Genomic DNA, 26971 nt, shown 5'->3' on the forward strand with positions numbered 1-26971 from the left:
CTTCCTCTGAGTGCTCTGGTTTTCTCCCGCATGCTAAAGATCAAGAGAATAAGATGAGTATATTGTGGGCATTCTATCTTGACACCGGAGGCACAATGACACTTGCAGGCTGTCGGGAAACGTAGAGGAGACTTGTCCCAAACTCACAGCAGTGGAGATAATTTAGTGGTGAACAATAACTTCAATAATAAACAACAAAATAACAAGCCACAAGGGGCCACAAAACATGCAAGAACAGATACTTAACATGACAAGGCAACACGGTAAGTGAAGGCTAGGAGCAACTGTTTGAGGCTAGCTGGTTCACATCAGTGAACAAGGATTGTTGATGAGGGCTCGATTTAAATAGGCTGCAGGTAATGAGTTGTAAACGAGTGGCAGGAGACTCCTGTTAGCAGGGTAGAGACTGGGAGGAGCTCGCATGTGCACGCCTGACAGAGGCTGCCCCCAGCACAGACATGGATTGTGTAGCTCGTTGATGCGAATAATGCATTTCACTGTATGTTTCAATTTTTTGATGTACATGTGACAAATAAATCTTACCTTACTGTACCTTACTCTGCATTGCAGAAAGTATAATAACACCACAGAGTAAGGGGGCATAATTAAGGTAAAAATAGGATAATAATTTATAAGAGGAAATTAAACAGTTGAAAAGCAATCAATATTTGTAAAACTAAATCAAAATCTAAATCAAAAAGTGGATACATACATCTTTTTGTGCTCCCCCATATTTTTCTCTTGCAGTTTTCAAATCGGTCTTTAGTTTTAGAATAATCTCATCTTGTCTGCTGACCTGGATTTCAAATAACACAGCACAAATGTAAATATGCAGGTGCTTATAAACTGAATAATTCCATCTGAAGTTATGCAATGAGGATTATTAAATAATTATTGACATCATTGACCACCAGAATTCAGGAGAGAGATTCAATCAAATTCAGCAGAAAACTCATGCCGATTTCCATTACTTTGTTTAACATATTAAAAAGTGCAACAATAAGCACTAATCCACAAAATATATTAGTGCCCACAACAGAAAGTAGAAAATAATTAGAAATGGGCACTACAAAGGTCATGAGTACAGTACATTGTAAAATTAATTCCACTGTTGTTTAAATTTCTTCTTGTGTATTGAATTGTGTTATACTGTTCTATGCCTAAGTTCTATATTCGGTATTTAGCATCCGCTACATGTAACAAGTCTTGTTTGTTAAACTGAATTCTTCTGCATATTTTCCCAAAGGTTGTCAAGTTCCATACAGCTGTATGAATGGAAGTAATAATGAATCTGAACAAAATTTCCCCATTTACCATTTTAACTTTGATTTTAAAATGTTATGCTTACAAAAAATACATCTAACTAGAACTGATTATCTCTTGCTCTTTGAAACACCAGTGATGTGCTTTAAATAAATTGCCAAGAATTGCGCTATGTCCTGAACAAGCACGATCTGCCAAAAACCATGAAAACTGATCATAGAAACAATAGCTGAATTGTAATGTTGACACGAATGCAAAGAATATGGTGAATGCTGGATTCTGCCATAAAAAATAATTAGACATGAAGAACTCAGGAGCATCTGTGGAGGCAAAAGGTGGAAATTAATGATTCACATTGAGAACCTAGAACAGAACAGAGAAGGAACAATACAAAGAGGAGTATGAAAGAATGTAGGTGGGAAGAGGACATTGGGCAGATAGAACCATGTTGGGGATTGGAGGAGAGATAGGTGATAAGTGGAACTGGAAGAGGAAGTGATGGAAGGTGGACAGAAGGGATGAACAAAGGGAGAAACAAACTAGGTGGATGTGTAAGTACGTGCGAGGAAAGAACAGCGAGTGTGGGTTACTTGAAATTAGAAAATACAATGTTCATACCATAGCAATCCAAGTGGAATACAAGGTATCATACGAAGCAATTTGCACTTGGCCTCTCTGTAGCAACTGGATGAGCAACTCTGTAGATCCCTGGATGGTGATGAGGAGGGAGATATAGGGACAGGTGTTACAACTCCTTCAGTTACAGGGACAGGAAGGGCTGGAAAGGGGCAAGTATGACCAGACCATTAATTCACAAAGACAGTGATGCCAGTGGAAAATAGGGGTGGTGGGGAGATATAACTGGCAGTGGGATCATATTGATGCTGGCAGAAATGGCAGAGGAGAATATGTTTGATGCAGAGCCTGATAGAGTGAAAGGTGAGAACCAAGGGAACTCTATCATTTTTGACAGGTTTCAGGATGAAGGAGAGGGTTCTCAGAGCAGACATATGGGAAAATGGGGAAATATGTGAGGGGTTTTCATAAATAAACTGTATGCATATAACTTTATATAAAAATGCATACTTATTTCTTGTCCCTTGTTCATCCTTCCAGCCCCTTCCCCCTACTTTGTTCCATCTACCCACAATCGACCAGACTGTGCAACACTTTCTTCCCCAAGCCATCAGACTCCTCAATACTCAGAGTCTACACTGACATCTACATCATTTATTATTATATTGTAATTTGTCCTCTACTGTGCCAATTGTCTTGTTTATTAATTATTGTACTGCCCTGCACTGTTTTGTGCACTTTATGTAATCCTGTGCAGGTCTGTAGTCTAGTGCAGTTTTTATGTTGTTTTACGTAGTCTAGTGTAGCCTTGTGCTGTCTCACATAGTCTAGTGTAGTCTTGTGTTGTTTCATGTAGCACCAGGGTCCTAGAGGAACTTTGTTTCGTTTTTACTGTGTACTGTACCAGCAGCTTATGGTTGAAATGACAATAAACTTGACTTGACTTAACTAATTGGTTCCATCTATCTCTCTCCAGCCTTTATCCCATCCTGCAATCCTGCCTGTTCCCTCTCAGTCCTTTTGCAAGGTCCCATCTTACACTTTTTGCCTCCATAACTGTTGTTTGACCCACTGAGTTCTTCTAGCATTCTGTTCTTTTTGTAATATTGGGAGAACAATGTAGAATTGATTATGACCATTTTAACCTCATTTCATTAGCAGCTACTTAAAATCTATTACATTTTAATAACAACACAACAATCTTAACTTACAGTTAATTTCAGTGTAGGAAATTCACTCTACCCAAATATTAATAAAAATATGGAGAGAGTGACAGCACAATTTATATTTTTTATTGACAAGTCTAATATACCTCTTGTTGAGCAGTTCTATACTTCTCAGTAATTACTGTCATCTCCAGTTCTATTTTCTGCTTCTCAGCACTGAGTGCACTGATATCCTGGGAATGCTTTTTTATTTGGTCTGTCAACTCTACAGTTTCTTCTTTTAACTTCTGCATGAATTTTTCTCTGTGGAGGAACTAAGATCAAAATTGAACGTTGCAGCCATTATTTCAAATCATATTCATTATGTTCTTGAATTCTAACAACTATTACAATTTTCAGCATGAATATATTCGAAGAACTCAGAGTTACAGTCATCCATAATACATTATTGACAGCAAATATAGCTATCCTTTTTCAAATGAAATATATTTAGTTCACAGACAGAATACAAACCTTGTACAATTTTCTGGAATGTTCTGCTGACACATTACAGCTCTGCATCATTGTACTGTCAAGTAAGTTTCTTCTTTGATGGCTCAATATATAATGACATAGATTATTTTTTACTGTTCTTCTAATTTAAAAAATAGAATAGGGCCAACACTCACTTCCAGTCACTTCCAACCAGTTAAGAAATACTTTCTGAAAGGTCAATTGCAAATAGCATTCAGTTCTCCAGTATATCTTATAACCAGCACCAGTTACAGTACCAAGATTGATCTGAGGTGTACAGTATATTAGTGTAATGAAAGTAAAATTGCGCAGGATTCAAATTTATACTGATGAGAATGTTTAAGGGAAAATATTACAAAACAATGGCACAAAAATATCAAAATACTTTTGAAGAGCCTCAAATGATTCTAACCCATATATAGATTATAGCAAGGCTAATGGGAGCTATGATTAAATGGAAGTATAAAGATAAGGATGGAGAATGCGAAGTGCCAGTGTGGTGGTGCAGGGCAGGACCTGATCCTCTGTTCTCTGGCTCCCAAAGTGGAATCAATGCTGCATCAATTACTTGATAAAGAGTTCTGTCCTTCCTACACTTCACAGTACTAATGCTATAGCTCACATCAACAACATGCCTGTCACAACGAGTCAACCACACTTCAAGCTGAAAAACCTTTGCAATTTCTCTGATGGGGACTGTAGTGGATGCCATTTTGGTAAAAGAAATTGTGTGCACACAGCCAGCATGGAGAGCAAGTCGTTTATAATGTCAATCAGTGTGCAACATTGATTTGACACCAGCATTGATATTTTCAAACAGCATGCTCCGGCCAGTGGCCTCTTTTAACCCCTCACAGTTTATCAAGTCTTCAACAGCATGAAGGACGTTAAGCTTACACTGACTCTGCCACCGCACCATGAGCCAGGTACACGTTAATACATGGATTATGGTGTTCTACACATTTTTGGATCTTACCTATATTTGTAAAGTTTCTTTAGTCTACAGGGAGTGGAATGGCTGATAAAAAATGGTTATGGAGGTTCAAAGGCTTTACCAAAATTAGTTCCTTCCAGACATGATGACACAGAAAAAGCCTTCTCACTAAGCTTGACTACAACCTACTGGAAGTTCCCAAGCATGATCGGATATTTATACAGGATGTTTAGGGATAAATTTTCTTAATCAAACTTCAAAACAGGAGAAATTCAGGGGGCTTCTTTAGTTTGTTACTGAAGTGTTAGTAAAACCTAACAATGCCAAATCTCAAAGGGCCTCGTAACCATTGCTTATCAAAACAAGTCCAGCTTTTAATTTAAGTATTTGTTTTTTTTCAATGATCACTGTAAGAAAAAACTTGTAGTCAGCCTGATGCAACAGTGTGGTGCCATCTGTATAAAGGGAGGTTATTTCAACTAATTTCCTCTTGCCACAGATTTGCAGAAAGAGTGAGCACAAAGTTTTGCTCAGATTGCAGTTTTCCCATAGTTCAGGGTGGTGTTGACCACACAAGCACTGCTTTGTATGTGCCTTACATCAACCCTGACTTTTTATTGAACCCCAAGTCAGGTAATTTCCACAGTGCCCAGCTATGTGCAACCATTAGCAGAATACTGTCATAGCCTGACAACAGTTATGGGATCCTCCCTTTGTAACAGTGCCAGATGCATTTGACTACAGTTACTGTGTAGTAATGTCTTGAGCTTGGTTCAGATGCACATACTTTATGCACATGTGTAGAAGGACACATAAGAGAACAACAAAAAGAGCTAGGCAGACTGAAAGGTCTTAAGGTGGATAAGTCACCTGGACTAGATGGACTACATCCCAGAGTCCTGAAAGAAGTTGCTGAAGAGATAACGGATGCATTGGACATGTTCTTTCAAGGGTCACTTGATTCTGGCATGGTCCTGGAGGACTGGAAAATTGCAAATGTCACTCCACTCTTTAAGAAGAGAGGAAGACAAAAGAGAGGAAATTATAGGCAAGTTAACCTAACTTCAGTGAATAGGAAAGTGTTGGAGTCCATTATTAAGGATGAGGTTTCAGGGTACTTGCAGACTTATGATAAAATAAGTCAAAGTCAGCATGCTTACTGTGAAAGGAAATCTTGCCTGACAAATCTGTTAGAATTCTTCGAGGAAGTAACGAGCAGGTTGGACAAAGGAGTAGCAGTGGATGTCACTTACTTGGATTTTCAGAAGGCACTTGATTAAGGTGCCTCACATGAGGCTGCTTAACAAGATAAAATCCTTTGTTGTTACAGGAAATATACTGGTATCGATAGAGGAATGGCTAACAGGTAGAAGGCAGCAAATGGGAATAAAGGGGGCCTTTTCTTGTTGGATGCTAGTCACTAGTGGTGTTCCTCAGAGGTCAGTATTGGGCCCACTACTTTTGTTTGTCAATGATTTAGATAGTGGAATCATTGTTTGTCAATGATTTAGATAGTGGAATTGATGGCTTTGTGGCAAAGTTTGCTGATGATATGAAGACATGTGGAGGGGGATGTAGTGCTGAGGAAGCAATGCAATTGGAGCAGGACTTAGACAAATTGGAAGAATGGGCAAAAATGTGGCAAATGGAATACAGTGTTGGGAAATGTATGATAATGCTTTTTAGTAAAAGGAACAATAATGTAGATTATTATCTAAATGGGGAGAAAATTCAAACATCAGAGGTGCAGAGGGATCTTCGAGTCCTTGTGAAAGACACCCAGAAGGTTAGTTCACAGGTTGAGTCTGTGGTAAAGAAGGCAAATGCAATGTTGGCATTTATTTCAAGGGAAACAGAATATAACAGCAAGGAGATAACACTGAAGATTTATAAGACATTAGTCATGCTACACTTGGATACTGTCAACAGTTTGGGGCCCCATATCTCAGAAGGGAGGTATCATCATTGGAGAGAGTCCAGAGGAGGTTCACAAGGATTATTCCTGGAATGAAGGAGTTAACGTATAAAGAGCGTTTGGCAGCTTTGGACCCTGTACTCACTGGAATTTAGAAAAATGCATGGGGATTTCATTGAAACCTACTAAATCTTGAATAACTAGATAAGGTGGATGTGGAGAGGATTTTTCCTCTATTGGAGGTATTCAGAACTAGAGGGCGCAAACTTTTAGAACAGAAGTAAAGAGGAATTTTTTTAGCAAAAAGTGGTGAATCTGTGGAATGCTTTGTCACAGACTGCGGTGGAGGGCTAGTCCGTGGGTATAGTCAAAGCAGAAGTTGACAGGTTCCTGATTGGTCAGGGCATCAAGGGATTTAGTGAGAGGGTGGTTTATGAGGTTGAATGGGATCCGAGATCAGCTATGATATAATGGTGGAGCTGACTTGATGGGCTGAATGGCCCAATTCTGCTCTTATATCTTATGGTCTTATGGTGTAACATCAGCATGCTCCTTCACAGAGACCTCTCTGAAATCATCAGTGAGAGAGATCAGCTAAAATAGAGATGAGGAAAAGAGGATTAAATAAGTATATACTCTGCTATCAATCACTCAGCATTACCATAACCCAAGTATTTCCCCTTGGTTAACATATTCCATTCTTTAGGTGCTATTGCTATTATGGTTGCATAGCCATCAATGTGCAAAAACTCCAGAAACACAAGAAAATCTGTAGGTGCTGGAAATCCAAAGCAGCACACATAAAATGCTGGAGGAACTCAGCAGGTCAGACAGCATCTATGGAAAAAGAGTCAACAGTCAGAATGAAGGGTCTCGGCCCAAAACGCCGAATGTTTACTCGTTTCCATAGATGCTGCCTGGCCTATTGAGTTCCTCCAGCATTTTGTGTGTGTTGCAATATGCAAAAGCTACATGTCATGAGTGTGAAACCGGCAACATTGCTAATGGGGTGAGAGCAAGTAAACCATGTGAATATCAGGATTGAATCCCGATTGAGAGATTAGTAGTAAGTGAGTGATGCGAGTCACGTGCGTTAAACAGTGGATGAAGTTAGTGGTGCAGATGACAGAGTATCCCATTTGAAGATAAATTCACTTTGACAATTCTTGTAAAATCATTTGTTACCACTATGCATTTGTGATTGATAAGCAACATGCTGGCATTAATATCATCGGTTGTTTTCTTTCCATTGCTTGCTTAACTCTGTATGTGCAGGATCTAACCCTTACTTTGCACCCCTACTAACAAGAATTATTTGAAATTCTTGGTGCATGTTCATATTTTCCTTAAATTATCAGAATATTACAATCCCTAAAAATTGTCTCACCATATGTTACAACCTCACTACATTTCTCCTCATGAAATGCAGACCTACCAGCCACACAAGAAAATCTAGACATCGGGCTTCTAGCTGCTGCAGGCACACAAACAGTGCAGCCTCTGCACAGAAATCAGTGAAAAAGACCAGATAAAATGAATTAAACATGGCTTCTCAAAGCTATGAATAGGCGTAAGTGACAATATCGGACTCTGTTTTCAGGTGTTTCCCACATTCTGCCCGATCAGTCTAATAAGAGAGGATTTCATGTAGCCCACAAGATAAATGGTCAGCAGTTAATGGGAATATGGTCAAATAACTAGATTGTGAGGGAACAATATGCACTTGGATAGTGCCAGAAAGAGAGTAGCTAAGAATAAAGTGCATTTTTTGGGCCTGAATGGAGTTAATGATGACTGTTGTCAAAAAACATTTTTAAGAAATGTTTATAAATTATCTTCAGTAAGAATTTGAAAATTGCTTAAAAGCAGGAGTAATCAAGTCAAAAAGGCACAGATGGAATAATATTGCACATGACAACCATCTTGGGGAAATACAGCAGTCAATGGTATAATCCAGCACAAATACACACAGTATACAGTATCTAAATTATCCTTATTTTAATGAAAGTTTATAAACACCACGTTCCACTTTTCAGGTTAGCTTCTGCAATTAGGATGGTCAACTCCTCTAAGGCATTTCAATAAAGAGGTATCTTCTCTTTAGGCAAGAAGAGTTCAAGAATGATTAACAGGGAAAATAATCAGAAAAAGTTGCATGATTGCCATACAAAGTTCTAGATAGACACAGTTTAGAACAGTAGCACTGGTTTACCAGCATGACATCTGGGCTCTCAGCGTAAATTAAGAAGGAAGGTAACACGTTAGGGTTGGATTGACTAAAAGTTAGAAGTTTAAGAGTTCGTTTGATGCTAAGGGATATAGTGTATAGGTTAAATTGTTTCCATTGGTTGTTGAGTCCAGGACAGTGCCAGCCTCCAATTTAGAATCAGAATCAGGTTTATTATCACTGATATATATTCTGAAATTTCATGTGTTTTGTAGCAGCAGGACAACGGAAGACAAAAAGAAACACCACTATAAGTTACAATAAAAAGCAAAACTAAAGAAATAATGCAAAAGAGTAATAGTGAAGTAGAGTTCATGGACCGTCAGTAATCTGATGGCAGAGGGGAAGACTGTTCCTAAAACGTTCCTGAAAGGTGGTCAGTAACCACCTTTTCTTGGAAAAGATGGATTTTGGAACCCCTTCTGCAAACAGCAACTAATGCTGCTAGATTCTATTACTGTTATGAGAAGATACAAGAGAGAGCATGCATTTGAAGTTCTGTCATGAATTATCCATCTGATTGACAAAACAGGTTCAAGAGCTAAATGGTCAACTCCTATTTGGTCCCATAATTGTTGTTGCAGCTTCACATATCCAACCTAGTAATAAGTATTCTGTTAATGTTGTGGAAGAATTTGTTTCCTAATTCAATCACAAGCAGCCATCCAGTTACTCTTAAAATGCTACAGCAGTCTGTCTCTTCAGCAGCAGGATTGTGTTATGTAATAAATCAGGAAGAGTTGTCAAAGTTCAGATTCTATGATGAAGAGTGTGCACCTGTTTGCTGCTTTACATCTCTATTAATAAGCAATTAGATTTGCTTGACGAAGTAGAAGCACCTTCCATGTCTTCAGATGGTAATATGCCAGAATATGAAAATAAAACCTTGTAAAGTGTCAGTTAAAGTGCTCCTGTTTCTGTAACAATGGAATGAATATTAAAGTGAGCTGAACTCTTACTTATGACATGCATATTTATGATTAGATGCTTTCAGACAAGCTGCATTTCTTGTGAAGTCACAAAGGATAAAAACTGCAGTTAACCAGTAAAGATAGCTTATGTACGATTACATAGAAAGCTCTTCAAATGTCAAAGAACTGTCAGTTAACTAACAACAAAGTTCACATTCAAGGTGGGAAATTTCTTTAAAGATGGCTACCTCAAGTCATGTATAAATAGTCCTAGAAATACTCAGCCAGTCAGGTAGCATCTGTGTAGAGAGATTTAATTACTTAATGTCCCAGGTTAAAAGTAGATTTATTATCTAAACATGTACGTAGTATACAACCCTTAGATTCATCTTCCGGCAGGCAGTTACAAAACAAAGAAACACCGTGGAACCCATTCAAAGAAAACATCAAACACCCAACACGCAAAAAAAAGAACAAGTCACGCAAAACAGCAGAAGAATGGCAAATAACGCACAGAAGATTAAACATTAAACCACAGAGTCCTTGAAACAGTCTAGAAATATTCAGTGTAGTTCAGTTCAGTTCAATTTAGCGCTATGTCACGCTTGACTGGAGGCCACAGATCCAGTCTGTGTCAAAGTACCCTGCTCAAATTTGTGCAAAATAACAATAGAACCACATGCAACATAAAATGCATAGTCCTCTAAAAATGAGACCAATTCACAAACCATGCCGATCAGACCTTGCCCAGGACTCAAGATTCCAGAACCTTGCTCAGGCAGCTGCTGGTGAGAAAGAGACAGAAACTGGTCAAACACAGGTAGATGCCACTGAACATCCTCTCCCCTTCTGCTCTTGTCCTCATTGATTTCAATCTTGCTCAATGCCTTAATCGGCGTGATTGTCAGGTAATGGAGTCAATCGTGGGCTCGCACTCCACCATCAGGTTGCACGCTCTGTTCTGAACTTCGCTCTCAACCACACTGCATTCCCTCAGAGACAGCAAAAGCATCAGATTCCTTAGTCGGACCAGAAACACATTATCAAAATGTGAACAACAGGAATTTGCAGATGCTGGAAATTCAAGCAGCACACATCAAAGTTGCTGGTGAACGCAGCAGGCCAGGCAGCATCTCTAGGAAGAAGTACAGTCGACATTTCAGGCCGAGACCCTTCGTCAGGACTAACTAAAGGAAGTTCAGTTAGTCCTGACGAAGGGTCTCGGCCTGAAACGTCGACTGTACCTCTTCCTAGAGATGCTGCCTGGCCTGCTGCGTTCACCAGCAACTTTGATGTGTGTTGATCAAAATGTAAATTACAGGCTCTAATCACCCACAGAGTAGTAGGTAGAAGTATGTTTAGGGGTAGAGGAGAAGAAGTAGTAGCTTCATGAACTGTATGCAGAATGTCGCCATTAGTTGTGTTGGTTACTGGCGCCATCTTGCTAGCATCCAACTTAAGTTGATAACGTTCTTGGAACTGGTAAAAGGACTATCAAGGAGAAAAACCTTGCATTGATCTAAAAAGTTAAGTCTATTTTTCCTCTAAGCAGGTTTTTGCACAAACTGCTGAATATTTCCAAATTTTTTTTTAATTTTTACTTTTCTTTTTCAGTTGATTGTTTAGGTTTCCCCCAGCACCCTAGTTTCTTCTTAAATCTTCAGAAGAGGACAAAAATGGGGAAGAATTCATGTTCAATACATGCTGTTAATGATGGGTTCAGTAATCGGATAGAATAATTCAGGATTGGGCGCATTTTTCCAACCTCTCAGAAGATAGAATCTAATCTGCCAAAAGGATTAAGTATGGACAGACTACTAAAAGTCAAAAAATCTTTGAGGTGGATCCTATCCTGCCCCTGGTTTCGCATCTAAATAAACTTGTGAAGATAATCAAGATTACTAAAACCTGTCATGAATCAGTTGCTCTGCTGCTGATTCGCAACCTAATTGACCCTGGTGGAGGCAAATTATTTCATCTGTTGCAGCTACTTGTTTATTTTATGTCATTGTTTTGTAATATTTACAGTAGCAGTAACCTCTGTGTGATCCGAAAATCTGCCTTATTCAGCAGTTGGAAAAATGATTTTTGTGAGATATGGAGTTTAAATATTATACTCCTCCCCTTCATAATATCCTTCTTTCAATCCTTTCTCTCTCCCACATCCTTCTTTCTTCCACCCTTCCCATAAAACTGATAATTTCATTGATGTTCCTGATGCCCCTAAGGAGTCTGAATCATTGTGTTCAATCCTAAAATTCATCCAGGAAGTTCAGGTGAAGTTAAGTGAAGACAAGAGGGTGCAGAAAAACATAATTCAAGACTTTGAAATACATAAATACTTATCCTATGCAACTGATGTACATTAATAAAAATTCTCCATCCTTGTTTCCATCACTGGCTTCAACAGGGTGCATATTCCCTCTATTCTGCTGGCTGAACCATAATATATAATCTACTTCTTTTTAGTCAGTCCAACTTTGAGCTTCACTCCTTTGAAGAAGCAGGAATGCATTAAGATACATATAACATTTAGCCATAAAACTCATTAATAATGTTTACATCCTACAGATCAAACTGGCAGCTATCAGCTACTCATGACCACATCCTGTACTCCTACAAATGTAGAGTGAAAGGCAACAAAGGCACTTCACATGCTCAGCTTTATGGCAGGAAGGGCTGATGTACAAACAGCAACCTACCCATTTGAATGAGGTCACCAAAGTCATGGAAAAGGTAAGCGCAAATATTTCCTTGACTGGTTTCACTATATTTCAATGCTTTAATTTTGTAGGTATTTATTGTATCAGTTTTGAAGTATTATTATTTCTAAACAAGTTTGTTCTGTAATGAATCTCTGTACATCCTCCCCATATAGAGTGTGAGTTTTCTTTGGGTGCTCCAGTTTCCTCCCATAACCAAAAGACGTACTGGGTAGGTTAATGGGTCATTGTAAATTGTTATTAGGTTAGGGTTAATCGGGATTGTGGGGTTGCTGGGGCAGCGTGGCTCAAAGGGCTGTAAGGGACTACTCTGTGCTGTATTGCTAAACAAATAAATGAAACATTATGAATAGATTTTAAATGTTTCTGTTGATCAAACATATTTAAAATAAATTTTAGAAGCCTATGGTAGAAAGCAGGCTGTCAAAGGTTCACAAGGCATTCCATTGCAGAATCTCACATTGCAACATCTTAAGGCCTACATGCTGTTCATAAACAATGCTATCTCAAGAGACACCCGTCAGTTTCAATGCAAGTGTCACCTCTGGCCCTGTACTTCTCTAAGAAGTAAGGGTGGATGGGCAGAGATTGTAGGTAATGAGACCAGACAGTGAATAAGTTCCAGGATTTTTCTCCATTCCTACCATCTGCACATTGAAGTGGCAGCCAAAAGGATTGTGACCGAGGCCTAGTAAATGGTCAGGCTAATGGTAAAATCCAATGTAAACAACATAATAGACTGCCTTTGGCGCAGATCAGAATACAACCTACAGTTTTGGGAAGAATAAGCCTCTGGCTAGGATCTTTATGTCCTCGTTGTCCACGGGAATGGTACCAGAGGATTGGAGGGAGGCGAATGTTGTTCCCTTGTTCAAAAAAGGTAGTAGGGATAGTCCGGGTAATTATAGACCAGTGAGCCTTACGTCGGTGGTGGGAAAGCTGTTGGAAAAGATTCTTAGAGATAGGATCTATAGGCATTTAGAGAATCATGGTCTGATCAGGGACAGTCAGCATGGCTTTGTGAAGGGCAGATCCTGTCTAACAAGCCTGATAGAGTTCTTTGAGGAGGTGACCAGGCATATAGATGAGGGTAGTGCAGTGGATGTGATCTATATGGATTTTATTAAGGCATTTGACAAGGTTCCACACGGTAGGCTTATTCAGAAAGTTAGAAGGCATGGGATCCAGGGAAGTTTGGCCAGGTGGATTCAGAATTGGCTTGCCTGCAGAAGGCAGAGGGTGGTGCTGGAGGAAGTACATTCAGATTGGAGGATTGTGACTAGTGGTGTCCCACAAGGATCTGTTCTGGGACCTCTACTTTTTGTGATTTTTATTAACGACCTGGATGTGGGGGTAGAAGGGTGGGTTAGCAAGTTTGCAGACGACACAAAGGTTGGTGGTGTTGTAGATAGTGTAGAGGATTGTCAAAGATTGCAGAGAGACATTGATAGGATGCAGAAGTGGGCTGAGAAGTGGCAGATGGAGTTCAACCCAGAGAAGTGTGAGGTGGTACACTTTGGAAGGACAAACTCCAAGGCAGAGTACAAAGTAAATGGCAGGATACTTGGTAGTGTGGAGGAACAGAGGGATCTCGGGGTACATGTCCACAGATCCCTGAAAGTTGCCTCACAGGTGGATAGGGTAGTTAAGAAAGCTTATGGGGTTATAGCTTTCATAAATCGAGGGATAGAGTTTAAGAGTCGCGATGTAATGATGCAGCTCTATAAAACTCTGGTTAGGCCACACTTGGAGTATTGTGTCCAGTTCTGGTCACCTCACTATAGGAAGGATGCGGAAGCATTGGAAAGGGTACAGAGGAGATTTACCAGGACGCTGCCTGGTTTAGAAGGTATGCATTATGATCAGAGATTAAGGGAGCTAGGGCTTTACTCTTTGGAGAGAAGGAGGATGAGAGGAGACATTATAGAGGTGTACAAGATAATAAGAGGAATAGATAGAGTGGATAGCCAGCGCCTCTTCCCCAGGGCACCACTGCTCAATACAAGAGGACATGGCTTTAAGGTAAGGGGTGGGAAGTTCAAGGGGGATATTAGAGGAAGGTTTTTTACTCAGAGAGTGGTTGGTGCGTGGAATGCACTGCCTGAGTCAGTGGTGGAGGCAGATACACTAGTGAAGTTTAAGAGACTACTAGACAGGTATATGGAGGAATCTAAGGTGGGGGCTTATATGGGAGGCAGGGTTTGAGGGTCGGCACAAAATTGTGGGCCGAAGGGCCTGTACTGTGCTGTACTATTCTATGTTTCTATGTTTCTATAATTATGGTACAAAGTGATGATTAAGATGCATCCTCTTTTATTTTGTCCTACAAAAATATTCATAGAAAATTTACTTATAAACTAGATCTTGGAATAACCATTAAAATATCTTGTCAGTAACCATTATTCAGCTTGTTAACATAACACAATAAGTATAACACACAATGAAAACCGAACAATGATGGAAATACTTAGCAGGAGAGGGAACATACATTGTATTGGAGAGAGAAACTTAAAAAGTTATCATTCCAAGTTGATGATCAGAATGATTTCTCATTTCAGATGTCCAGCTTTTGCTGTTTCTTGCTTTTACAGCATAATACTTTTTAATAGCATTTTACAAACTTGTAGGTATATATGCATTATCAAACAAATATGCAATCATTAGAGACAGGATGAGGAGTAGGAGTAGGCCAACTGAGTCCTGAACTTGTTCCAACCTTCAGTAAGATCATGGGCAACACACTTGGACATAACAGGCAAACAAGAAAGAAGCAAACTTTTCAGAGAAAAAAAAATCCTTCTCACCTCCATCTTAAACGGTAACTTCTTATTCTGCAACAAGCCCTCGGGTTCTAAATAAAATTCTCAGTAGGGAAAACATCGTTTCAGCATCTCCCTCTGAATCTTGCTTTTCGATATGGTCACCTCTCATTTTTTTTAAACTCCAATAGATATAGGGACAAAATGCTCAACTCCTCTTTGTACTTCAGCTTCCATAAGCCCAGAATCATACCAGTGAACCTTCTTTACACACCTCCAATGAAAGTATATTCATCTTAAAAAATGGAAGCCAAATCCCTGTGAAGTACTGTAGGATGGTACCATCCTGGAAAGTTGTATCAAATCCTTCCAATTGTTATATTCCATACTCCTTGCAGTAAAGGTCAATATTCCATTAAGCCCTGCTAAATTCACAACACGCTGGAGGAACTCAGCAGGTCGGGTAGCATCCGTGGAAACGATCAGTCAACGTTTCCACGGATGCTGCCCGACCTACTGAGTTCCTCCAGTGTGTTGTGAGTGTTGCTTTGACCCCAGCATCTGCAGAATATTTTGTGTTTATGAAGCACTGCTAATTACTTGCTGTACCTACATTGCAACCTTTTGTACTTCATGATTCTTTGTAGCACAACATTTTAAGTAATAATACCATTTAAGTAATAATTTATTTTATCACTTTTCCTTCCAGAGGAGATAGCTTTACATTTGTCCTATTGTATTCCATAAGGACCACACACTGGTGCAGCCAATAGAGCTGCTGCCTCACAGCTCCAACAATTTGGGTTCAATCCTTACCTGTGTGTGTAGAGTTTATATAGTTTTCTCCCATATTTAAAATCATGAGGGTTGCTAAGGTAATTGGCCAATGTAAATCGGCCAGGTATGTATACCAGTGGCAGGCTCTGGAGAAGGTTCATGTGACCGTAGGAAGAATTGGTTACAGGGAAATCTTTCTTTTCATAAAACCACGTTGACTGTTTGATTGCCCTGTGATTTTCTAAATGCCTTGCACTTACCACTTCAATAATGAACTGCAGCCTTTTTTTAAAAACCTTTGTTTTTTTGCTTTCTCTCTCATTTCTTTAACAGCTTTGTTATTTTTTTGTAGTTTTCCACAGGGGCCTCTCCAAAACCATGGAGTTTTGGTCATTACAGCAAAAAGCAACTTTTCCTTTAATATCTTGTGACGCTGGCCATCAGATCCAGTAGACTTGCATGCCTTTGGCCCCGTAAATTTGCCTAGTACTTTTTCTTGAATAAAATGAAATATTTTACATTCCTCCCTTCTTTGATACTCTTGACGTTTTTAGTATCTTCTACATGAAGGCTAGTCCAAAGTAATTATTTAGAATGTCTGCCTTTAATCTTTGCAACATTATGGGTTTTTTTCTTTCATTTGAACACTTTCCTTAACTTCCTTATTTGGCTGCAAATGCGTGCCCTTCCCGCACAGCCTTAATTTTTCATCAGAATATACCTTTCTGAGATTTATGAAATGTATCCTTAAATATCTGCTCTTGCAGGTCTCTCTAATTACCCTTTAAAGTATTTTTTTCAATCACTTTGGCCAACTATGCTAATGTCAGAGAAATGTATACAATATACATTGTAAATGGCTTTTGTTTAAATTTAAGACAACAGATCCAAGTTTCTCATTCTCAGACTGAATTTGAAATCCTGTCATTCTAAGGGATCCTTTCCTTTGAAGCCATTAATTAAACTGGTCTTGAATAAACACTTCTTTGGCTTCCAGCCAGGTACAGGTACCGATTATAACCGACGTTTCAATGACAAGCTCTGCCACCTTAATCAGGGATGATGTTTGGGAATGTCTAGTCCGGTGGTATTTCTATCCCAAGAGTTCATCCTTCCTGATTGGTTAGTCTTCACTCTGTTTCCACTTTCCCACCTTGTTTAAAATAGAATTCCAGTTCTTACTTAGAGTGAGACCTTCACCTTTGTTAAAATTCTTTTCCTCTAGTTTTCAAAGGTTTGAAAGGTACATTTTTTATAGGCATCCGTTAGTCTCATGAGACCATGGATTTGCGCATTGAAAGGTTTCCAGGTTGCAGGCCTGGGCAAGGTTGTATGGAAGACCAGCAGCTGCCCATGCTGCAAGTCTCCCCTCTCCACACCACCAATGTTGTCCAAGGGAAGGGCACTAAGACTCATACAGCTTGGCACCGGTATCCTCCCACAGCAATGTGTGGTTAAGTGCCTTGATCAAGGGGACACACGCTGCCTCAGCCAAGGCTCGAACTAGCGACCTTTAAATCACTAGACGAATGCCTTAACCACTTGGCCACGCACCAACACAAAAGTACATTTAATGTCGGAGAAATGTATACAATATACATCCTGAAATGTTTTTTTTCGCAACCATCCATGAAAAACAGTGGAGTTCCCCCAAAGAATGAATGACAGATAAACCCCAAGTCCCACACAGCTCCCCTCCCTGCCGCGCGTAAGCGGCAGCAAGCAACGATCACCCCTCCCCCCACCAACAAAAAAAAGCATCGGCACCCGCCACCGAGCACTCAAGTGTGAGCAAAGCAACAGCAAAGATACAGACTTGCAGTTAGCCCAAAGACTACTTGTTCACCCAATACTCAACATACCACAGGCTCGCTCTCTCCCTAATAAACGAAAAAGAGGTGTCGCCGTTTCAATGGTTTCCTTTACCAAGCAGTCCCAAAGGCCATTGGCACTGAATGGTAGTTTTGTGCTGTCAAGTCAAACCTATGGCCATTGCAAATGCTACCACGATTTCTCTGGGTAACCCAAACAGATACACCTCCTGTGCTCCTTGATTCAAGTTTCCACCATGCCTCATTGAAATAAATCCAGAGGAAACCTGATTGGATGAGGACTAACCAATCAGGAGGGATGGATTCTGGGATTGGAAATACCACTGGACTAGACATGCCCAGGCATCATCCCTGACAATGACAACAGAGTTTGTTATCGAATCATTGATTATAATCGATAAATGTACACAGCTGGAAGCACAAGAAAAGTTTATTCGTCATATACACTGGGAAAGTACTAGATCCTTTTTAAACTGGTTTTATTACACAAAACCTTAAATACTCATCTCCTTGACTGATACTTCAACGTTTTACTCCAAGAAACCATCATTGCAAATTTGATTTGTCTAATCTACATATATGATAGAAATAGTCAAAATTATTGCAGACACATTGTAATACCCCATTATTTCTTGTTTTCTTCTCTGTCCTATATAATCCTTTATAATTTCCATTTTGAAGCCTATATACGACCTCCACTTATAACCCCTTGTATGGCCTATCTCACCCAATTGTTTCTCCATCTTGAGCATCTGTCCTTGCACAGTGTGGTGAACTCAACACTTAATAACAGAGAAAATCTGCAGATGTTGGAAATCTGAGCAACACACACAAAATGCTGGAGGAACTCAGCAGGCCAGGCACCATCTATGGAAAAGAGCACAGTCGACCTTTCCGGCTGAAATATCGACTGTACCCTTTTCCATTTAATAACAGAACTACTTTATCCCTCAGTACTTTCAGAATATCTTTTCTATCCCTCATGTCTGGGAATCAGAGAGTTATGGACAATCATGATTCTACTGTTCTTAGAATTAGTTTACTATGGTGCATTAACATCATGACTCAAATGGCTCAGATATTGCTGTTAAGAAGCCCAGCAATTATTCAGCAACTAGTAATAAGAAATAAATATATTACGGATCATGGTATTTGCAGGTTTTTGAAAATATTTATTTCAGTCCTCAATCATTAATTAAGAGGTGCATTGTTTGTTCCATTGTTCACCAGAATCCAGCTGCTCTGTTACTCTACTTCACCTGACTTAGTTCATTTAAAGACAAACATTTTAAAATCTAAGCACACATAAACAAGTCCAACAGAGTATGTTGTAATATACTCTATGCCAGAAAATCGTCACACTTTATAATGTTGGCATTTATTTCAAAAAGAATAGAATATGAAAACAAGGAGATAATGCTGAGGCTTTATAAGATATTACTCAGGCTGCACTTGGAGTATTGTCAACAGTTTTCAGCCCCATATCTCAGAAAGGATGTGTTGTCATTGGAGAAAGTCCAAAGGAGGTTCATGAGGATGACTCTGGGAATTGAAGGGATTAACATATGAGGCACATTTGACAGTTTCTGGCCTGTACTCATTGGAATTTAGAACAATGTGTGGGGATCTCTTTTAAACCCACCAAATGTTGAAAGGTCTAGATAAGGAGGATGTGGAGAGGATATTTCCTCTGACGGGGGTATCCAGAACTAGAGGGTACAGCCTCAAAATTGAGGGGCGACATTTTAGAGCAGAGATAAGGAGGAATTTTTTGAGCCAGAGGGTGGTGAATCTGTGGAATGCTCTACCACAGACCACAGGTATATTTAAGGCAGAAGTTGATAATCTCCTGATTGGTCAGGGCATCAAGGGATATGGCGAGAAGGCAGATGTATGGGGTTGAGCGGAATCCGGGATCAGTCACGATGGAATCGTGGAACAGATTTGAAGGGCTGAATAGTCTCGTTCTACTCCTATGTCTTATGGTCTTATAAAACATCACGGATAATATCGTCTTATATTTTCTTCAGCATACAATCTGTCCAATTTAGCAAGCTATTATAAAAGATTAAAGCAGGAATCCTTACTAACTAGTAAGTCATTAAAAAGGTTGCAACATTTATTTATTCTTAAAATTAATACCTCTTCATAGTAAACAGAATATTGCTTTCGGGCATCCAACAGCTCTTCTTCCAAAACACAAATTTTGCTTTCTTTCTGATGAATCTACAAAATTAAAGCATAATAGTACAATTTTTTGAGGTCTTTATAATGCTAATCTACAAATATTTGCCCTCCTATACCCAGCTTAATACTGCATTTCTTTATGAAAATATTGAAAATAATTCACTGTTGAACATACAGACTGTATAATTTAATATTTCAATATAAGATAGAAATAAAAAAATACACAAATTCCCTGTTTCCATTTAGAATGATAAAATGCCCAATCTAGTGACTAATAACCTACTCTATATGCTGAAAGTTTACCTATGGTTTCAATAACAATTTTAGAAATTCAATTTTTCAGAATATGGCTCAGTCGGTGTAAATTAGATATTAGTTTGTATCAGCACACAGGGTGAATGAAGCGTTCAGAAGATCCTGCACCTTTAGCAGCATGAAAGTCTTTTATTTTCCCATTTTCTAAACACAGAAAAATGTATCCCCACAATTCAGAATATTGAATGTCTTATAGAAAGTGAAAGGTCATTTGTAACTGTCCACAGGATTGATGGAGTTAAGATAGCTCCTTGACCTTCACCCTGCACTTGTGAAGTATGGTCTCAGATGAGAGAACATGATGCAAGTTTTTGGAGACTGTCCTTTTTATTTCATTTCACGTTATGGGTCTGTTTCTATATATATTTCACAATCATATGCTAAGATGTAATTACCTCAGATTCCCTCTCAATAAATAATAAATAATTTTCTAAAACTGCTCACATCTAGAATTGTACCAATTCAAAATTACATGACCACTTTTTGTTACTTTTAAGATGATCCACTTGAATAATTGCTTTAGGGGCCTATATAACAGCAAGGTCATGCCAAATAAATTGGCACATTTTTTAAGATGATGAATTTAATCTACACTGGAAATAAGACTGCAACTTTTGTATTTCGACATAGCTACTACCTTACAAAACCTAATGTTACATAATTCAAGGAGAAATCTTGGTATATTAACAATTGCCAACCACAACAGAAACATTTAAATTTATGCTCACTTAGCAACATGTTATAAACAAGCATTTCCCTGATAACATCTATATTTTTTATGCTGAAATATAATACTGATAAAAGTAATGCACACACAAAACCATGTTTTGTCCAGTTTCTAAGTAAAATAATCCCTTATAATCAGGGACTTTTTATGCCTCACAAAATTCATGATTTTCATTTTGTCTCCTTCATGCATCTATTACCTTATGCATTAAAGACTTAGGAATTACATACACAGTAATATCCAACAAAGTGCAATGCACATTTCCAGCATTTTAATTCATAATGGAGTAAGCTATATGCAGTTACAGAGCTTGCTCTCGTCCCACATACCCATATCCTCGAGCAGGTCCCAACCTGACAATGGAACACAATGCTGGCACTTCTCTTCTTGTGGACACATGGATTTATTCTGGGTGTTCTGGTTTTCTCCTGTCTAGATAGCTTAATTGGCTACTGCAAATTGTGTATGTTGAAGGCAAAAGGAATCAAAGGGAATCAGATTTCTGAATGGCCCATGAACTCATGAACCCTACTTTGTTATCAGTCTTTTGCACTATTTTGTAACTCGCAGTATTTTTTCTGTCTTGCACTGTAATACTGCCAAAAAAAACATATTTCATGACATATGTAGGTGATAATAAACTTAATTCTGATTCAGAGTTGCAGAAGGTACAAAGAAACAGAAAAGAGGAATGGGATTAATGCAAGTGCTCTGCTCAGGATTGGCAAGGATGTGATAGACTGAATAGCATTTTTCTGTGGTGTTATGAATACAAGATAGGATTTATTCACTGACTTTTATTCAGCATCCAGCACACCATCACCTCTCCTTCCACATCCATTCTCCCCACTAGCTTGAAACTTTTGCCAGATCTATTCTCCTTTCAATCATCAATGGGGCCATAACCAAGATGGTTGTTGCTCCACTGCAAAGCAACCAAATAACTTCTAATTCTAGACCAGAGGTTCCCAACCTAGGGTCCACAGACCCCTTGCTTAATGGTATTGGCCCATGGCATATAAAAAGTTTGGAAACCCCTGTTCTAGACCTATTTTCCCTTGTTTTTGAGAAATATCCTTAAAGATAAAATGGAACCATACAGTACGTTATCTTCTACAATAAAATTTTACAGCTGAGGGATTATACTCTTTATATTGCTTTTTATCTTTCTAGATGCCTGAAAATACATCATTGACATTCAAGACAGGTATAGTTCCTTTCTTTGCTTTACTATGAATCAAAAATGTGTTCACCATCTGTAAAAACAAAATAAATTTGCATCAAAATAAATGATCTCATATATATAATAGTGTGAGATGTAAGGATAGCAATAATATTAACAAAATGGAAGTTAAACTATTTATGGTTAGGTAGTAAATCAGATATAATTATGTGGATATCTCCTTGGTGTGAAAGGTTTAGATGAGGCAAAAATTGTTAGGGGTGGTGAGGAAGGATTCCTGACACAACCTGTGGACACACTAACTAGAGGAGAGGCCATATTACTCAAAAGGAAGAAAGGATCAGACAGGGTTCTTAAGAAGTAAAAGGTAGCCAGAAGAAGCATAAGAAGGGACTTAGGAGAGCTAGAAGGGAATATGAGAAAATGAGTAGGATTAAGGAAAATCTCAAGGCATTCTACACATATGTGAAGAGTATGATGATAACTAGAGTGAGGTCAGGACTGATCAGGAATAAAAGAGAAAATATGTGCCTGGACTCAGAAGGTAGGGCAAACCCTTAATGAATATGTTATTTCAGTATTCACTAGTGATAAGGTAGGGCAAACCCTTAATGAATATGTTATTTCAGTATTCACTAGTGATAAGGCAGGGCAGACCCTTAATGAATATGTTATTTCCGTATTCACTAGTGATAAGGTAGGGCAAACCCTTAATGAATATGTTATTTCAGTATTTACTAGTGATAAGGCAGGGCAAACCCTTACTGAATATGTTATTTCAGTATTCACTAGTGATAAGGTAGGCAAACCCTTAATGAATATGTTATTTCAGTATTCACTAGTGATAAGGTAGGGCAAACCCTTAATGAATATGTTATTTCAGTATTCACTAGTGATAAGTGTGAGGTTAAGAAGGAGGATGTATTGGAACTTTAAAAAAAACATTAGGATAGATGAATCCCTGGGATGAAATGAGATTTAACTCAGGTTACTACCAGAAGTTAAGAAAGAGATTGTTGAACCTTTGGTAATGATCTTTGTGTCCTCATTGGACACAGGAATAGCACCAGAAGATTGGAAGGTGGCAAATGTTATTACTTTGTTCAAGAAAGGAAATAGGAATAGCCCAAGGAATTATAGACCACTGTCTATAAATAGTCTATAGACTATTTATCAGCCATGGGCAAACTATTGGACAGAAATTTTAGAGGCAGGATTTATAAGTGTTTGGAAAAACATAGTTTGATTAGAGATAGTTAGTACGGCCTTGTGAGGGGTAGGACATGCCTTTCGGGTCTGATTGACTTCTTCGAGAAAGTGAAAAACAGATTGATGAAGGTAGAGCAGTGGATGTGGTATTCATGGATTTTAGTAAGGTGTTGGACAAGGTTTCTCATGGTAGGCTCATGCAAAAAATCAGGAGGTACGGGATCCAGGGAAACATGGCTTATGTGGATTCAGAATTGACTCATCCACAAAAGGCAGAGGATGGTAGTAGATGGAGGTCAGTGACGAGTGGTGTTCTACAGGGATCTGTTCAGGGATTCTTACTCGTTGTGCTTTTTATGAATATTTTGGATGAAGAAGATATCCAATTTGCAAATGACATGAAAGCTGGTAATGTTGTGGATAGTGCAGAAGATTCTTGTGGGTTATAATAGGACATTGTTAGGATGCAGAGCTGGTCAGAGATGTGGCAAATTAAGTTAAATCTGGAGGAGTATGAAGTGATACATTTTGAAAGGTCAAACTTGAAGGCAGAGTACAAGGATAACGGCAGGAATCTTAGCAGTGTAGAGGGACAGAAGGATCCTGGGGTTCAAATCCATAGATTCCTCAAAGACACCATGTAAGTTGATAGGCTGATTAAGAAGACATATGGTGTGCTAGGCTTCATAGTTGGGGAACTGAGTTCAATCACGAGGTAATGTTGTAGTTCTGTAAAATTATACAATTGGAGTATTGTGTTCAGTTCTGCTTCCTTCGTTACAGTAAGGATATGGAAGCTTTAGAGAGAGTGTGCAGAGGAGATTTATCAGGATGCTGCATGTTTTATGAGGAAAAGTTAGTGAGCTGGGGATTTTAGCTTTGGAGCGAAGGACGATAACAGCCGATTTGATAGAGGTGTATAAGATGAAAGGAGGCATAAATAGAGAGAACAGTCAGCAACCTTTTCCCCAGAGACTCTTAGGCTACGTCCACACTAGACCGGATAATTTTGAAAACGCCAGTTGCGCGTAAAAACGACAGGCGTCCACACTAGGCATTTTTAAAGATACCCCTGTCCACATTAAAATGGATATTTGGGCGAATCTCCTCCTGCTGGGCTGCACAGGACACACAGAAAACAAGCAAAGAGGAAATGGTATACTTGGTGCACGTTTGTCTAGTTACAGACTAGAAAAACTTAAAAGGAAATTGCCAAACAAAAGACTTGGTATGCGTTTGTTCAGTTACACACTAGAAAAACTTAAAAGGAAATTGCCAAACGAAAGACTTGGTACACGTTTGTCCAGAAACATTTCCTACAGCCATGGTCCCTTCACCGATGAAAGGGATGACAGCTACAACTAAATGTAAAAAGGTTTGTTACTGGGCAAAAGTGAAATATGCTGTTACCTCATTTGTTTGCCTTTACTTTTGCCATGTCTTTGTGTGTTATTTTGCTGTATTTAACATGTGCAATAAAACGAGTTACTGGGCAAAAGTGACAAGTACATCTGTTGAATGTTTGCGCAAGCAATACATTAATAAAGCACCTTGTTAAATGTACAAAACATGACTGCGTCAGTGTTATCTTGTATTTCCACACAATGTTACATTAGGCTGTTACACATCTATTGTCAGATATTGTTGTGGTGCTGGAGGTTGCGTTCAAGAAAACAATGAAATGCCGCGCTGCCGCGACCATTTGTTTCGGCACGTCATGACAGCGGTTTTAAAAATAGTTGGTTACCCTGTACACACTACGCCGGATATTAAGCGTTTTCAGATTTATTCACTCTGGAGAGTGTTTCTGAAAATCTCTGTTTTCGGAGGAGGAAAATGCTATTTCAATGTGGACGGAGGGTCAAAACGAAGAGAAAAAGCTTTGGTTACAGATTTATCCGGTCTAGTGTGGACATAGCCTTAACTAGGCATATGGATGAAGGAAATGGAGGGGTATGTGACTGGGAGAGTTAGATTGATCTGAAGTGGGTTACAATGTCAGCACATCATCGGCTGAAGGGCCTGTATCGTGATATAATTATGTAATATATTCCATAATTATAGTTTGAGTATCTCCAACTTATTAATGAATAAGCTTTATTAGAAGACTATCAAATGTACAATATTTTATGAAAACTTTTAATGTTACTTCACCAAACAAGTCAAGTACAGTGCCTATAAAAAGTACTCATCACCTCTTGGAAGTTTTCATGTTTTATTGTTTTACAACATTGAATCACAGCGGATTTAACCTGGCTCTTTTGACAACTGATTAACAGAAAAGACTCTTTCATATCAAAGTGAAAATAAGTTTCTACAAATTGGTCTAAATTTATTACAATTATTAAACACAAAATAATTGATTCCTCTCCCCCTTCAAGTCAGTATTTAGTCAATGCACCTTTGGCAGCAATTACAGCCTTGAGTCTGTGTGGATAGGTCTCTATCAGCTTTGCACAATTAGACACTGCAATTTTTCCCCATTCTTTACAAAACTGCTCAAGCTCTCTCAGAGCATGGGGATGGATGCAACCAGCACTTTTCAAGTCCAGCCACAAATTCTCAGTAGGATTGAGGTCTGGACTCTGACTTGGCCATTCCAGGACATCAACTTTGTTGTTTTGAAGCCATTCCTGCGTAGCTTTGCCTTTATGCCAGGGGTCATTGTGTTGCGGGAAAACAACTCTTCTCTCAACTCGGAGTTCTTTTGTAAACTGCATCAGGTTTTCCTCCAGAATTTCCCTGTATTTTGCTACATTCATTTTACCCTCTAGCTTTACAAGCCTTCCAGGGCTTGTTGCAGCGAAGCATCTCCACAGCATGTTGCAGTCTCCACCATACTTCACTGTAGTGATGGTGCGTTTTTGATGATGTGCAGTTTTTGGCTTATGCCAAACATAGTATTTAGTCTGATGGCCAAAAAGCTCAATTTTGGTTTCATCAGACCATAGCACCTTCTTCCAGCTGTCTTCAGAGTCTCCTACATGCCTTCTGACAAACTCTAGCTGAGATCTCGTGAGTTTTTTTTCAACTATGGCTTTCTCTTTGCCACTCTCCCATAAAGCTGTGATTGCTGAAGCACCCAGGCAACAGTTGTTGTATATGCAGTCTCTCCCATTTGAGCAAACTCCACCAGGGTTGTCATTTATAAAACATAGAATCAATAAAGGGATCAATAAAGTATGACTATGACTACACGACGGGTGATTGATAAGTTCGTGGCCTAAGGTAGAAGGAGTCAATTTAGAAAACCTAGCACAATTATTTTTCAAAATAGTCCCCTCCTATATGTACACACTTAGTCCAGCAGTCCATATGGATCCTTCTTTGTAGAAGTGGTCCACAGCAGGGGTATTGATAAGTTTGTGGCCTAAGGTAGAAGGAGATGAGTTATTAACTTCAAACTTTCTGCATTATCACTCAAAGTGTTGAACGAGAGCGTCTTGGATCTCCAAGTGGTCCACAGCAGGGGTGATTGATAAGTTTGTGGCCTATGGTAGAAGGAGATGAGTTATACAGCTCTCATTCCATGCATGTGCAGTTCAACTCTTTTGAGTGATTATGCAGAAAGTTTGAATAACTCATCTCCTTCTACCTTAGGTCACGAACATATCAATCACCCCCTGCTGTGGACTACTTCTGGAGGTCCAAGACGCTGACTTCTACAAAGAAGGGATCCGAATGCTCCACAACCGCTGGACTAAGTGTATAAACATAGGAAAAATAAATGTGCTAGGTTTTCTAAAATTGACTC

The 26971-nt window shown here is 38.9% G+C and overlaps 1 protein-coding gene across 12 annotated transcripts in view; it reads right to left on the minus strand.

Moving 5' to 3' along the window:
- The window catches only part of LOC140195234 (uncharacterized), a 665367-nt gene that overhangs the window by 305970 nt on the left and 332426 nt on the right, over nucleotides 1-26971 (minus strand). For 11 of the 12 annotated variants that reach the window (XM_072253281.1, XM_072253262.1, XM_072253330.1 and 8 more), the window contains 3 exons: nucleotides 19739-19822; nucleotides 3152-3319; nucleotides 713-796 (listed from right to left, as the gene is read on the minus strand). In XM_072253281.1, coding sequence (XP_072109382.1) covers nucleotides 713-796; nucleotides 3152-3319; nucleotides 19739-19822 — 336 coding nt within the window. The remainder of the gene's footprint in view (nucleotides 1-712; nucleotides 797-3151; nucleotides 3320-19738; nucleotides 19823-26971) is intronic. The other variant, XM_072253290.1, reaches the window with a different exon arrangement.

The sequence above is a fragment of the Mobula birostris genome, chromosome 1 (assembly GCF_030028105.1).
Source record: "Mobula birostris isolate sMobBir1 chromosome 1, sMobBir1.hap1, whole genome shotgun sequence".
In the NCBI taxonomy this organism is placed as follows: Eukaryota; Metazoa; Chordata; class Chondrichthyes; order Myliobatiformes; family Myliobatidae; genus Mobula; species Mobula birostris.